The sequence below is a fragment of the Panthera onca genome, chromosome B1, assembly GCF_046562875.1.
Source record: "Panthera onca isolate mPanOnc1 chromosome B1, mPanOnc1 haplotype 2, whole genome shotgun sequence".
In the NCBI taxonomy this organism is placed as follows: Eukaryota; Metazoa; Chordata; class Mammalia; order Carnivora; family Felidae; genus Panthera; species Panthera onca.
The window spans coordinates 161,761,943-161,778,823 of record NC_138342.1 but is presented as its reverse complement, the minus strand read 5'-3'; the positions used below and the strand labels follow the sequence as shown (position 1 = coordinate 161,778,823).

At 34.6% G+C, this 16,881-nt stretch overlaps 1 protein-coding gene across 4 annotated transcripts in view; it reads right to left on the bottom strand.

The window, feature by feature from the left end:
* The window catches only part of LOC132691796 (A disintegrin and metallopeptidase domain 3-like), a 137,618-nt gene that overhangs the window by 56,156 nt on the left and 64,581 nt on the right, over window positions 1–16,881 (bottom strand). For all 4 annotated transcript variants that reach the window (XM_060653509.3, XM_078445525.2, XM_060653510.1 and 1 more), the window contains one exon: window positions 9,700–9,886. In XM_060653509.3, coding sequence (XP_060509492.1) covers window positions 9,700–9,886 — 187 coding nt within the window. The remainder of the gene's footprint in view (window positions 1–9,699; window positions 9,887–16,881) is intronic.

The window sequence follows — 16,881 nt, the reverse complement described above, 5'->3', positions numbered from 1 at the left end:
ATCATTACTTTAAATTCTCCATCAGGCATATTATTTATCTCTGTTTCCCTTCTTGTGGCCTACTATTTAATTCATCCACTGCTTTTCAAAATTTTTTTTCACATTTATTTATTGTTGAGAGACAGAGACAGAGCATGAACAGAGGAGGGACAGAGAGAGGGGAAGACACAAAATCCGAAGCAGTCTTCAGGCTCTGAGCTGTCAGCAAAGAGCCTGATACTGGGCCCAAACCCATGAACCACGAGATCATGACCTAAACCAAGGTTGGACACTTAACTGACTGAGCCACCCAGGTGCCCCTCCATTGCTTTTTAAATTTCATTTATTGAGTTCTTCATCTCTGATATGTTATTTTTATGTCTTTGTCCAGAGTCACACTGATGTCATCCACTTTTTTTGGAAGCCCAGTGAGTATCTTTACAATCATTAAATTCTCTATCAGGCATATTACTTCTTTTTGTTTCAATTAAGTCCCCTGCTGTGATTTTGTCATGTTCTTTCATTTGAGACAAATTCCTCTATTTTTGTCTCTCTGTTTCTGTGTGTTAGGAAAGTCACCTACATCCTCTGCTCTTGAAAGTAGTGGCTTTATGAAGAGGTCCTGTAGTGTCCTGTAGTGCAGTGTCCTTGGTTCACCAGAACTTGGCACTTCAGAGGAGTCTCCTATATGTGTTGCTTGTGTCCTGCTATGGTGTCTGAGTACCTTTTCCCTTCAGTCTAGACTTCTGCACTGATTATATCCCTGTTGTGGGAGCATGTTAGTGGTTGCAGCCAGGGTCTGGCATGTGGTTGCTGAGGTGACCACAGTCATGTGGTGGCTAAGCACGGTGTGAGGCCATGAGCACAGAGGTTGGGCATGGAGCAAGGTGGTAGCTCAATAAGTCACTCACAGCGTTAGCAAAATTTGTGCTGAGTGGTAGTCTTAGGTTGGATCCCCCCAAAGCAGGGCAGTGGCCAGGGGCACAGCTCACGTTAGCAGCAGCAGACAGGGATATGGTTTGGCGTCTCTCTTGAGTGGATGGAGGTCCCCAAAGGCCATTTCTACAGAATTGTAGGATATCTTGGAATCTGAGATTGTGATACCTCCATCTTTGTTCTTTCTCAAGATCACTTTGACTATTCAGGGTCTTTGATGGTTCTATACAAATTTTACTGTTACTTGTTCTAGTTCTGTGAAAAATGCTGTTTGTATTTTAATAGGGATTGCACTGAATCTGTAGATTGCTTTAAGTAATATGGACATTTTAGCAATATTAATTCTTCCAATACATAATCATGGAATATCTTTTCATTTGTTTGTGTCATCTTCAATTTCTTTTATCAACGTTTTTCAGTTTTCAGAGTACAGATCCTTTACCACATCCAACATAATACTCAATGTTGAAAAACAGAGATTTTCTTCTAAGATCAGACACAAGACAAGAATGTCCACTCTTACTACTTTTTTCAGCATAGTACTAGAAGTCCTAGCCACAGCAATCACACAAGAAAAAGAAAAAAGAGGTATCCATATTGGTAAAGAAGTTGAACTGTCTCTATTTGCAGATAACATAATACTAGACACAAAACATTCTAAAGACTCCCCTAAAAAACTACTAGAAGTAATAAATTAATTCATTAAAGTTGCAGGATACAAAATTAATACCCAGAAACCAGTAGTGTCTCTATACACTAATAACAAAACCACAAAGTAGCAGAAGCAAAAATTAGAGAACAATGCCATTTATAAATGCACCAAAAAGAATAAAATACCTCAGAATAAACTTAACAAAAGAGGTGAAAGACCTATAAACTGAAAACTATAACATATAGAATGTTTTGAGTGTTATGCTGTAAGAGAAGCTGTAATCAGGGATCTTTCTTTCAAAACAGTAGATAAATATATCAAGTGCATTTATAAAATAGTAATTTATTCTTGATCTCTTGTACTACTTGGATTATCACATAATATTTTATACAAAATTAGATATAATGTTATAATTACACTAACTGCAACATTAGTGTATTATTAAAGTATATCAGACCTTTATCACTATATAACAAGTTTAAATTTACAGGAGTCAGATGATATTTTTTTTATTTTATATTTCAATATTAACTAAAGTGTGTTATGCTTCACAATTTAAATATTTTATTGAAAAACTGTCAATAGTATTTAGTGCAGCTAGAGGATTGAATGGAAACTAAATATTAATGCAGGCAGGGGGAGCAAAAATCAATGACATGACAGGAAATTCCAAGGCTAGTATCAAAGAGAAAGCCTACAGTAGAGAGCAAATTTTCACAATACCCAAATCTAGACTAAATACCTGGCTTAGAAATTGACTCTTAAGGACTTATGCTTTAGGAACAGAATGCCATTATGGGACTGGAAGCCAGAACTTTATAAAACAGGTAGCCAAGGTATATCATTGAGAAATTTGAGAATCAAAAGGATGTTTTCTTTTCTCCTAGTTGTCCAAACCATTTTTAAATGTCTCCTCAATATTTAATATCTTACTGAAGTGGTTCTCTATTTCTGGAATAAAATACAGAAGCATATTCATTTTCATATACTCATTTTGGTTGGTAATCCTGATTATTTTGTAAGTATTTTCCAAAATATAAGTCAGTCATTCAAAGTAACATTAATTGGAGGAATCAACAACTTTCATGACTTAATTCTATTTCTATATGCCTGCAAAGGATACTGGGAATTAAAATTTTTTTTAAGTATCCAATTTACAATAACATTCAAAACATTAAATGTTTAGGGTTAACTTTAAGAATTAAAGATACCTAAATAAATGGAACAATATACCATGATCATGGTTTGAAATCATAACATTATGAATAACTCACTTCTCTACAAATTCATCTATAGATTTTTAAAAATCCCAGTCAAAATTGCAGCAGAATTAGGATTTTTTTCTTTAGGGGATGTGAGTAGAAATAGAAAAGTTGATTCTAAATTTTACATAGAAATGCAAAGACCTAAAATCACCAAATCTATCTTGATTAAAGAAGTACAAAATATGAAGACACATTTTACCTGATTTTATGAGTTAGGGTAAGGAGAGCTGTTATTGGTATAAGGCTAGATATATGAAACAATGGAACACAAAGTATGTGATGAACTGTTTTTCAATACAGGTGCCAAGAAAAATATAGCTATTCAACAAATGGTCCTGGAACAATTGGGATATACATATAGAAAAAATACATCCTGATCCTTAACTTACAAACATTTCTCAAAAACGGATCATAGATATACATATAAAATCTAAAATCAATAAACTTCTAGAACACTTATGAGAAAGCTTCACAACCATGGGATAGATAGGACTCAAGTAGGATAACACGTAAAAGAAAAAAAAAAAGGTAAACTGAACTTCACCCAATTAAAAATTTGACTTTTTGAAAGATATCTTTAAGAAAATACAAAACCAAGCCACATACTGGGAGAAAATCTGGCAAAAGACTTGCATATAGTTTATATTAAGAATTTCTAGGGGTGCCTGGGTGGCTCAGTTGCCTAAGCATCCAACTTTGGCTCAGGTTATGATCTCCTGGTTTGTGAGTTCAAGCCCTACATCAGGCTCTGTGCTGACAGTTCAGAGCCTAGAACCTGCTTCAGATTCTGTGTCTCCCTCTCTCTGCCCCTCTCTCACTCTCTCTTTCTCTTTCTTAAAATTAAGTAAACATTATTTTAAAAAAAGAATTTCTCTAACTACATAATAAAAAAGCAAATAACCTTATAAATATGTACAAAATGTTTGAACAGACACTTTAAAAAGGAGGCATATGAAAGTCCCGTAATCATATGAAACACTGTCCAGTATAATTATTCATAGAGGAAACATAAATTAAAAACACAATGAGATACCAGCACAAATTCAAATGACTAAAATGAAAAAGACTGGCAATAACAAAAGTTGATGACAATAAGGAAAAATTACAACTCTCATACACAGATGGTTGGGATATAAAATATTACAACATTTGGGAAAGAAGTTTGACATGTTGTTATAGATTTAATAGTTAATCAACTACCATGTAACTCAGAAATTCCACTCCTATATATTTACCCAAGAGAAATGAAAACATAAGTCCAAGCAAGATTTGGATATGAATATTTTAGGAGCTTTTTTTATAATAGTCCCAAACAAAAACAATCTAAATGTTCATTAATAATTTGATGGACAAACACTCCAAGGAATATCCATACAAAGAAATACTACTCTATAACAAATACAAATGAACTACAGATACATTCAATCATATGGATGAATATCAAAAATATATAAAGCAAATGTTCCAGAATCAAAAAAGATCCATAATCTATGATTCATTCATATGAATTTCAATAGGGGACAAAAATAATGAGTTATGACAGAAATCAGAAATTTAGATTCTTATAGGATTTACTTAAGGAGGTATGGGAAACTATGGTAATGTAAATGTTCTATATCTTTTTTTCCACATCTAATTAAGTATATCATCACTCACTTCCAAAAAACATCAGCAAGTCAGAAGAAAAACAAATATAAATAAATATAATGAAGACCACCTAGACACATCACAAATCTTTTTGTTTAAAACCAAAGACAAGGTCAAAATGCCTTTCTAGGCACAAAGATGGATTCTATGGATCATTTGGGTAGGTATGGCAGACAGAAGCAGAATTGGGTACTGACATCTTTAGTGACAATGGGACAAATGGTTTTTGACTATCATGTTGAGACTCCTGATAAGTTCCATCAGTGGGGAATGATGGTCTTATAATACTAAAAAAAGAAAAAAAATGTTATTATGGTTGTTTTTCACTCACCTACACTATCAAGAAAGTGAATCTACTTTCTTTCTGATGGTGGCCAGAGTTATAGATAGTAAAATTCATGGTGACTAAGAGCAGTTAATCACTCCAACATTTACTGAGTTATGTTCTGACAATTCAAGAGAAAGGAAAGAAATTAGATATACTTGGGCAAAACCTGATAAAATCATTAAAGCTACCTCATCCAATTACAATATTAGAGATCTATGCTAGTTTTGCTAGATTTGAAGGCTAGGAAGTCATTGTCACTCAAGAACTAACCTCATTCTCGGGGCACCTGGGTGGCTCAGTCAGTTAAGTGTCCGATTTCGGCTCAGGTCATGATCTCATGGTATATGAGTTCAAGCCCCGCATAGGGCTCTGTGCTGACAGCTCAGAGCCTGGAGCCTGCTTCAGATTCTATGTCTCCCTCTCTCCCTCTCTGCCCCTCCCCTGCTCATGCTTTGTCTTTCTTTGTCTCTCAACAATAAATAAATCTTAAAAAAAATAATAAAAAAAAAAGAACTAACCTCATTCTCTAAGTACAGTTGGTCAATGACCACTCTGGCTAATGGCATGCACATGAAGAATGGGAATGTGAAAACCTCTTGGGGCTTATTGCAGTAGGTCTTTACAGCCATAATAAAACTGGCTTATCCATAATGAATCTCCATTCTCCAATAAATACCTTAAAATCCAGTGGGTCAAGCTACCTCTTCCCTTAGGTGCACTGTGACTCTGTCCTAGATTTTTAAAAAAGACTAAGAGTGCTCAGATGATGAAACAGTCACCCAAATCAGTTCACTTAAAACCATTCTAGTGCAACCAGCCTATCAGAGACAACTCATTTTCCTCTTGTGTCTAGGAATAGTCTCTGGAAACTATTCATGAACTGGGCAATAAGGTCTCCAGAATGGATGCATTGGCAAAGTCCAAACAAAATTCCATGCAAGTCAAGGGCCAGAAGATAAATAAATCAACCAATAATTGAAGTCTGAGCCATAGGTTCATGTAGATCTGGATATTAAGCCAGAGGGAATCTAATGAGAACATTAATAGTCTGCCCTTGGGAGAAATTCTCACTACTGACCTAAAGAAGACCCATGGTACTTAAATACTTGGGCCATGACAATGGACTATTCCTGGCCACTCTTGTGCTTTACTGTGGACAAGTAAAAGGAAGACAAGAGGGCCTCAATTCCCTATCCGACATAATGCATTTGGGTTAGCATTGACCCAACACCTTTGGCACCTTCCTTCAAAAATAAACAGAGCAAGGATATAGGGTTTCATCCAAATAGAATGAAAGCTATATATGTTGGTTAAGGTGTGGCAGTGAACTGATGATAGTTGACCTGCCCTTTCTTCTCTCCTGAGCATTGCAGCACAGTCCATTATGGTACTGAGAAATGGATACATGCACTCCAATGATTTCACTCACATGTCGAACTTAAAAAATAAAGTAGATAAACATAGAGGGGAAAGAAGAAAGAGGCAAATCCATTAACAGACTCTTAACTATAGAGTACAAACTAAGGATTGCTGGAGGGGAGGAGGGTGGGGGATGGGTTAAATGGGTGATGACTATTAAGGTGGGCACTTGTGATGACTCCTGGGCCTTATATGTAAGTGACGAATCATTACATTCTACTACTGAAGCATGTTAACTAATGGGAGTTTACATAAAAATTTGGAGAGGAAAAAAAAACAATTTCACACACTTTTAAAAATATATTACCATAGACTTACGAAATTTTAGAATTATTACTTTATTTTTCTAATAAAAGAAAACACATTTGACCAGATAAATTAATAGACATATACAGAGCATTCCATCCAAAAGCAGCAAGAATACACATTTTTCTCAAGTGCACATGGAACATTCTCCATTTTAGATCATGTGTTGGCCACAAAAGAAGTCTCAGTACTTTTAAGAAGACTAAAATCATATCAAACATCTTTTCTGACAAAGGTATGAAACAAGAGATCAATTACAAAAAGAAAACTAGAAAAATTAAAAATTCAGTATATGGTGGTAAAATAGTATGATAGTGAATAACAAATAAGTCAATAAAGAATTTTTTTAAAATTCAAAATATACCTTGAGATGAATGAAATTTAAATGCAACATAAAAAAAAAGTCTATGGGATGCAGTAAAAGCATTTCCAAGTGGAAAGTACATAGCAATATAGGCCTACCTCAAAAAACAAAAAAATTTTAAACAATTTAATTTTATACCTATAGGAACTAGAAAAAGAAGAACAAACAAAGTTAGTAGAAAAAAGAAAATAACAAAAATCAGATGTTAATAAATTAAATGGAGACTGAAATCCCAATCTAAAAGATCAATGAAACCAGGAGTCAATTCTTTTAAAAGATTAAAAATATTGACGAAGTTTTAGCTAGACTCACCAAGAAACAGAAAAAGAAGTTTCATAATAAAATCAGAAATGAAAGAGGAGAGGTTACAACTGATACCATGAAGTACAAAGGTTCATAAGAGACTACTATGAAAAATTATATGCCCATAATTGAACAACTTAGTAGAAATGGATAATTTCCTAGAAATACATATACCAAAACTGAATCATTAAAAAACAGAAAATATGAATAGATTGACTACTAGTAAGGAGATAGGGTCAGTAATCAAAAAACTCCAAAGAATCATATGACCAAGTCCAGTTGGCTTCACTGGTGAATTCTTCCAAATGTTCACAAAAAATTTAACTAAATGTTACCCTCCTAAACTCTTCCTGAAAACTGAAGAGGAGTGATCACTTTCAAACTTAGTTGATAAGGCCTGAGTGCAAATTATTCAGATGCTTTTTAAGTATATATCCATTACACACTTTGTTCATCTTTCATGCATATATTTCATGTGTATTATATATCACAATTATATATCACATAAATATTTATCATTAAAGTGGGCAGAGAACTTCCTTTAAAGAGAACTAAAAAATACTAATGTGTATTTTAAGAAAGAGAATATAATTTAAATAAAATTCTTCACAGTGAAACTTTGACATGCAAAAAACCCTAACAACCAAAAGAAATGATAGGTAAAATAAAGCAAATATTTTCAGAATAAAAGTTATAAGGAATTTTCCAATGTAAAGCACAGAGGTGACAGAAATGCAATATTTATAAAAATGTTATGTAAGTTAATTGGGTTGTAAATTATAAACCCCATTATTTTGAAAGTGGCCTAGATATGGTTAAAACTTAAATATGTATGGCAAAAATGCAAGAATAATCATTAAAGGAAAATAAAAAGTATATATCCACTAAATTGCTTAAATAGAGGAAGAAAGAAAAACAAAACACACAGATCAAGAGAAATGAACAAAAATTTAATTAAAAAACAAATGTGGCAAAATGAACATAAAAATATGGAAATTTGGGGCAACTAAAGTTATAAAAAATATGCAGTATGGAGGACTGTAAGGAGTCATAACACCTAAATGTAATGAGGTATACTAGAGAAGATCCTGGCACATAAAGAGGCTATTCAGTATAAAGAAAAGAAACCTGGGGATGCCTAGGTGACTCAGTTGGTCAAGCATCTGACTTGATTTTGGCTCAGGTCATGATCTCATGGTTCGTGAGTTTGAGTCAGGCTCCATACTGACAGGTGCAGAGCCTGCTTAGGATCTCTCTCTCCTTCTCTCTCTTCCCCTCCCTCTATAAATAAATAAATAAACCAACAAACAAACTTGAACAAAAAAAAGAAAGAAATCTGAATAAATTATAGACTTTAGTTAATTAAAAATATACAAAAATTAATCACAAAAATGTTTAAGAGGATAATCTGATAAATAAAAGACAGATTGGATAATAAATTAAAATCCAATGTAGATCTTGAACTTAACAGTACAGGAAAAGTAAATGAGAATACAGAAATATCATAGAAATGCTAATTAAGGGAAGCTAGTGTGTGCATAGATATATAGATATGTCAGACTAAATAGACTTTAAAACAGAAAGCAACACTGGAATAAAGAGATTCAGTATTTGAAAATAAAAGTTAAATTTCCAGGAAGATATAACAATCTCCACCATAATTCTCTACCATATCAAAAAGCTTCAAAACACAGAAAGCATAAATTGAATAGCCTATAGTAAGAATTAGGCAAATCCAACTGCATAGTTGAAAACATAAATATTACCTCTCAAGTGCCAAGAGTTCAGGTAAATAAAATTCATACAGAAGATATGAAGCAATCACTTAAAAATTATGATGTAATCAAGTTATATAGAATTTAGTTTCTAACAATTCAAGAGTTTACATTTTCTCAACCAAATATGGGACATTCCAAAAAATCAACATGCAATATAAAGACAGGCGTAATAAAATGCAGATTCACTATCTTACCAAGAACTGAAAAAAAAAAAAAAGGTAATGGCAAATACTTAAATATAACAGTAACAAACCAAGGATTATCAACCCAATTCTGTGAAGTTAAGTTAAAATAAATAAAGTTACCCCAGATGCAAGGACAGAAATCAGGAGATGAGGAGGTAAACAACAACATACATGTAAGAACTTAATGAACCAATACAATCACTCTGGAGGAATTCAGGACATGATTGAGGTAATGATTATAGTATAGATGTTAATAATGTTTATGATACAGAAAGGTGGGTATTGCTATTAATGGTTACATAATAAAGAAAATCTACCTCTTTAATCCATGCTACACTTACCCCTCACTTAAACTCTTCAAATGCTTCAAATTCAGGATGTCAGTTATCAAAAGCCCCATACCTCCGTATCTTAGATGTTTAATAAAATGGTTCAGCATTTCAGAGAAAGTCCTCCTATATCACATCTATATTTATAAAACTACATGAGAAACACAAAAACAAATCTTTAGATAAATTATTAATGTTTGTCACTAACCTCTGGAAGACCACAATCACACTGTTCTGGTGGTTCCACAATTTTATTACCACAAATTGCAGTTCTTCCTTGGCGAACCACTTCTGAAACTGTTTTATTCTGAAGACATTCAAATTCAGGCTGTGAAACCTTGTGCTTAAATTCATCCATGCTGCAACTGCTAAAATACTTTACACCATGGGAATGTCTAAAAATAAATCATATTCCTCAGATAAATGGAATAAAATCAGTATCAAAGTAACACTCTATGAATTACTGAAAAGTACTATAAATTCTGTAATATTTCACTTACCAAAGAGCCAAGAAGGAAGGAAGAGTGTTTTTATTGTTAATACAAGTTATAAATAACAGCAATAAGTTTACTTCTATGGTAATTCAATATAATAGAACATGTAGAGGAAGTTAAGGTGACATGAGTTAGAATATATTAAAACACAAACAATGCTTGCCACACAAAAATCTTTCTTTACACGTCCTATCATTACTTTCATTATGATTTCCAACATCACAATTATAATCATTATTACAAGCACTAATTACAAGAAAATTAAACATAATAGAAAATTTATGTAGAAAACTTTAGAAATATAATTGAAAATATTAGTGAAAAATCACAAGCATTTCTACTTTGATAAAAATTGATCAATTAAAATATGTCAACATTGATTACAAAAAATGTATAAACCCTATATTCTTTTTATTTTGTTACCTATTTTAATATTTCTGTGCTTCTATATGTAATATATAATGATTTTTTATTTGATTTTGTAACAATCTAAAATATAGAGAAATGACACAAAAATCATCCAAAAGAATAAATTTTTTCCTGGGACAATGAGGAATAAGTTGTCAAACACAATCCTAGTAACTCTAAATATTTTAATGTACAATTCTTACATAGATATTAATTCTAAAACCTTTCAAAATCAGGAAATAATTATGCATTACTAATATCTAATCTTCAGATGTCATCCAAATTTACCCTTCATCAAAATATTGGCACTTTATAGCAAAAAGATCCAGTTGAGAGTCAATAATTACATGTATTTTTTTTCAGTTTTTTAAAATTTAAAATTTTATTTAAATTCCAGTCAGTTAACATGTAGGGTATTATTGGTTTCTGATATAGAATTTAATGATTCATCACTTACATGCAACACCCAGTGCTCATCACAAGTGCCCTCCATAATACCTATCACCCATTTAGCCCAACCTCCCATTCAACAACCCTCAGTTTGTTCTCTATAGTCTCTATAGTTAAGAGACTTTCTTTGCTTTGTCTCTTTTTTCTCCATGTTCATCTGTTTTATTTCTCAAATTCCACATGAAGGAAATCATATGGAATTTGTCTTTCTCTGACTGACTTATTTTGCTTAGCATTATACTCTCGAGGTCCATCCATATCATTGTAAATGGAAAGATCTCATTCTTTTCTCACATATTTATCCATTCATCAATCAATGGATATTTGATTTTCATAATTTGTCTAGAATGCTGCTAGAAACATCAGGGTATGCATGTATCCCTTGAAATCAGTCTTGTGAACCAGTATGTGATCTTAGAGAATGTTCCATGTGCACTCGAGAAGAATGTGTATTCTGCTACTTCTGGACGAAAAGTTCTGAATTTATCTGTCAAGTCCATCTAGGCCAGTGTATCATTCAGGGCCATTGTTTCTTTATTGATTTCCTGCCTAGATGATCTGTCCATTGTTGTAAGTGGAATGTTAACATCACCTGCAATTATTGTATTCTTATCAATAAGATTGCTTATGTTTGTGATTGATGTATATATTTGGGTGCTTTCAAATTAGGTGCATAAACATTTATAATTGTTATCTCTTCTTGATGGATAGACCCTGTAATTGTGATATAATGCCCGTCTTCATCTCTTGTTACAACCTTTAGTTTAAAATCCAGTTTGTCTGATATTAGTATGGCTATTCCAGATTTCTTTTGACTTCCAGCAGCATGATAGATGGTTCTCCATCCCCTTACTTTCAATCTGAAGGTATCCTCAGGTCTAAAATGGGTCTCTTGTAGACAGCATATAGATGGATCTTGTATTTTTTTTAATCCATTTTTTTTATCCATTCTGATACCCTATGTCTCTTGATTGGAGCATTTATACCATTTACATCAGAGTATTTAGTCCATTATTATTGAAAGATATGGATTTAGTGTCATTGTGTTATCTGTAGGTTTCATGCTTGTGATGGTATCTCTGGACCTTTGTAGTCTTTGCAGCATTCCACTCAGAGAGTCCCCCTTAGGATCTCTTGCAGGGCTAGTTTAGTGGCCATGAACTCCTTCAGTTTTTGTTTGTCTTGGAAAGCCTTTATCTCTCCTTCTATTCTGAATGACAGCCTTGCTGAATAAAGGATTCTTGGCTGCATATTTTTCCTATTCAGTACATTGAATATTTTATGCCACTATCTTGTGGCCTGCCAAGTTTCAGTGGAAAGTTCTACTACTAACTTTATGTGTCTACCCTTTTAGGTTAAGGCCTGTTTATTTCTAGCTGCTTTCAGAATCCTTTGTCTTTGTATTTTGCCAGTTTCACTATAATACGTCATGGAGAAGACCTATTCCTGTTATGTCTGAAGGGAGTTCTCTATGTCTCCTGGATTTGGATGTCTGCTTCCTTCCCCAGACTGGGGAAGTGCTCAGCTATAATTTGTTCAAGTAAACCTTCTGCCCCTTTCTCTCTCTTCTTTTTCTGGAACTCCTATAATATGGATATTATTACCCTTCATTGAATCATTTAGTTCTCTAATTCTCCCCTCATGGTATGGTACTTTTTATCTCTCTTTTTCTCAGCTTCATCATTTTCCATAATTTTGTCTTCTATTTCACTTATTCTCACCTCTGCCTCTTCCAACCTCACTGTCACTGAATCTAGTTTATTCTGCACCTCATTTACAACATTTCTTAATTCGTCATGACTATTTTTCAGTCCCTTGATCTCTGCAGCAATAGATTCTCTGCTAACTTCTATGCTTTTTTTCAAGCCCAGTGATTAAACTTATGACTATTATTCTAAATGCTTGATCATATATATTGCTTATATCTGTTTAGAGCAATTCTTTAGCTGTCATTTCTTCTTGGAATTTCTTTTGAGAATTCTTCTGTTTTATCATTTTGGCTAGTTTTCTTTCCCTAATATGTTTTAATAGCTTGTTATGTGTCCTGAACTGGCAAGCACTATGATATTAAAGAGGGGTCATACATCGTCCAAGGCCTGGCCCATCAGGAGGTATTTTTGCAGTGTGTCACATGCTGTCTGTTGTTGTGACTCTGGTTGCCATATCTCCCTACTTGTAGTGGTGGTTTGAACCCTCCATCAGGTGTGCTTTGATTTGTTCATTGAAGTAACCTCGGGAAAAACAATTTTTTTTTAAAAAAAAGGGGGTGATGGTGGTGGTGGTGGAAGAAGCCTTATCGCATACAAAGAGAGAAATGACTGGGGTGGGGAAAAATAAAATAAAATAAAATAAAATTGACCAGGCAGAGAAACTATACGGTTTAATCTAGAGAGAGAGGAAAATAAAGAATAAGGAGATACAGAACAGGTGTAAACAGACATATTAAATATGTCTGCTTAAACAAACCATAATAACCAGACTAGAGAAGGGAAATATAAGAGGAAGAAAAGGAAGAAGAAGAAGAAGAAGAAGAAGAAGAAGAAGAAGAAGAAGAAAAAATATATAGAATTGACCAAGAATTAAATTAAAAAATGCAAAACCCTGGGTGCCTCAGAACCAGTGGCTGCACTGGTCCGGAAGAGGGCTGTCTGATTGGTCAGCATCAATCCCGCTCCAATAGATAGCTAGTTACCATGTGCGGAGGGGTGTGGTTTGGTGTAGGCATCCTGCCTCCACTGTGGGCCCCTTGGTACCCTGAAGCCCCACCTTTTTGGTGATGAGGAAAAAAATGGTGACACCGTCCCCTGAGGTGTCCCCCCTCCCAGACCTGGTGTTCAGGCTGTCCTCACAGTGCTGCGTAGGTGAGAGCAGGTTGCTTCCCCCTGCCCCACTCCACAGTCTCCCACGCCTACTAGGCACTTGACTGGAATTAAAACCCTGACGTCTTAAAAGATCTTGCTCTGCACACCCAGGTTCTGGGGAAGTGCCCTGCCTATAATGGGCCTCTGGCTGGCGGGCGCAGGCAGGGTCCTTTGTCCTTAGAATGGCTATATACCTTACTCCCCCAGCACTCCAGGGAGGGGATTGCTTTCTCCCACTGCGGACTGCGCCTCTGAGCTAGACCAAGCCCAGGCCTAGCTCCCCTCCTCCCAGGCGCATGAACAGGGCAGCCAGTCCCAGTCCCGAGAAAGCCCTGCAGTTAGAAATTGGACCTTTCTCCGTTTTTTTCCGATCTCCAGTCCATGGTTTTTCTCTTGTCCAAATACAATCCTACACTTCCACACCCTCTCTTTCTCTTCCTTTTGTCTCTCCATAAAAGAGGATCCCTCCTCCCTGTGCCTACACCACCTGTTATATCTCTCCCAGTTCACAATCATGCACCTATGGCCTGCCAAGTTGTCCCCGTGGGCCCCTGGAGATGTCTCTGTGACTCTGAAGCCTGGACTCTTGGAATTCCAAGTCTGCTGGCCTCAACACTACTGTGTTTGAGGGAAGAAGGAACTTCAGATCCCCTACTTCTCCACCATGTTGACCACTCTTCTTTTTTATCCAAATCAGTCTTTTGGATCCTATGGGTAAATACCCAGTAGTACAATTGCTGGATCACATGGTAGTTCTATTTTTAATTTTTGAGGAAGGTCCATACTGTTTTCCGGAGTGGCTGCACCAGTTTTCAGTCCCACCAACAGTGGGACTTTCTCCTCATCCTTACTAATACCTGTTGTTTCCTGGGTTGTTAACGTCAGCCATTCTGACTGGTGTGAGGTGGTATCTCATTGTAGTTTTGATTTGCATTTCCCAGATGATTCTTTTCTTGTGTCTGTTAGCCATCTTATGTCTTCTTTGGAAAAAGATCTATTCATGACTTCTTCCCATTGTTTAACTGGATTATTTGCTTTTTGGGTGTTGAGTTTAATAAGTTCTTTATAGATTTTGGGTACTAACTCTTCATCAGATATGTCATTTGCAAATATCTTCTCTCATTCCAAACATTGTCTTTTACTTTTATTGAGTGCTCCTTCCCTGTGCAGAAGATTTTTATCTGGATGAAGTCCTAATATTTCATTTTTGCTTTTGTTCCCCTTGTCTCAGGAGGCACGTCTAATAAGAAGTTGCTACAGCTGATGTCAAAGAGGTTGCTGCCTGTGTTGCCCTCTAGGATTCTGATGGTTTCCTGTCTAACATTTAGGCCCCTTATCCATTTTGAATTTATTTTTGTGTATGGTGTAAGAAAGTGGTACAGTTTCATTCTTCTGCATATTGCTGTCCAGTTTTCCCAACACCATTTGTTGAAGAGACTATCTGTTTTCCATTGGATATTCTTTCATGCTTTATCAAAAATTAGTTGACCATATAATTTTGGGTCCATTATATATATATATATATGTAGTGATATATATGTAGTGATTAAGACAGTAGTGATTAAGTGATTAAGACACTACAGGAGTGTAACATAACTTGAAGTCCAAAATTGTGATAGTTCCAGCTCTGCTTTTCTTCTTCAAGATTCTTGTCTATTTGGGGTCTTTTGAGGTTCCATACAAATTTCAGGATTGTTTGTTCTAGCTCTGTGAAAAATGCTGTTGGTATTTTGATAGGGATTGAATTAAAATTGTAGATTGCTATGGGTAATATAAACATATTAACAATATTTGTTCTTTCAATCCATGAGCATGGAGTGATCTTCCATTTCCTTGTGTCATCTTCAATTTCTTTCATCGGTGTTTTACAAAAGTTTTCAGAGTACAGATCTTTTCCCTCTTTGGTTAAGTTTATTCTAAGTTATCTTAGGATTTTTGGTGCAGTTGTAAATGGGATCGATTGCTTGATTTCTCTTCCTGCTACTTTATTATTGGTGTATAGAAATGCAACAGATTTCTCTATGTTGATTTTGTATCCTGCCACTTATTCAATTCATTTATCAGTTCTGGCAATTTTTGGTGGAGTCTTTTTTGTTTTCCATATAGATTATCATGCCATCTGTAAATAGTGAAAGTTGGACTTCTTCCTTGCCTTTTATTATGTTTTGTTGTCTGATTGCTGAGGCTAAGACTTCCAGTACTATGTTAAATAACAATGGTGAGAGTGAACATCCCTATCTTGTTCCTGACCTTACAGGAAAAGCTCTCAGGTTTCCCTTAATGAGGATATTAGCAATGGGTTTTTCATATATGGTCAAATGTTTCTTATCCTATCTTTTATTAATATGGTGTATCATGCTGACTGATTTGCAAGTATGAACCACCCTTGTAGCCCAGGAATAAATCGCACTTGATCATGGTGAATGATTCTTTTAATGTACTATCATTCAGTTTGCTAGTACCTTATGAGAATTTTTTTTATCCATTTCATTTCAATATTGGCCTGTAAATCTCCTTTATACTGGAGTCTTTTGTCGGGTTTTTGATTCAAGTTAATGCTGGCCTGCTGAAATGAGTTTGTAAATTTTCCTTTGTTTTTTATATCTTGGAATGGTTTGAGAGAGTAGGTATTAATCTTCTTTAGATGTCTGATAGAATTTACCTGTGAAGCCATCTGGCCCCGGACTTTTGTTTGTCCTGAGATTTTTGAATACTGATTCCATTTCTTTGCTGCTAATCAGTTCAAGTTTTCTATTTCTTCCTGTTTCAGTTGTAGTTTATATGTTTCTAAAAGTTTATACATTTCTTCCAGGTTGTCCAATTTGTTGGCATATAATTTTTCATAATATTCTTTTATAAATTTGTTTCTCTGTGGTCTTGGCTGTTATTTCTACTCTCTCATTTGTGATTCTATTTATTTGAGTCTTTTCTTCTTGATAAGTCTGCTAGGGGTTTATCAATTTTTTTAATTATTTCAAGGAACCAGCTCCTGATTTCATCATCTGTTCTATTTTTTTTAGGTTTCTGTATCATTTATGTCTGTTCTAATCGTTACTGTTTTCTTCCTTCTGCTGGCTTTAGGCTTAATTTGTTATTTTTTCTTTAGCTCCTTTAAGTATAAGGATAAGATTTGAGATTATTACTTGAGATTTTTCTTACTCCCAGAGGTAGGCCTGC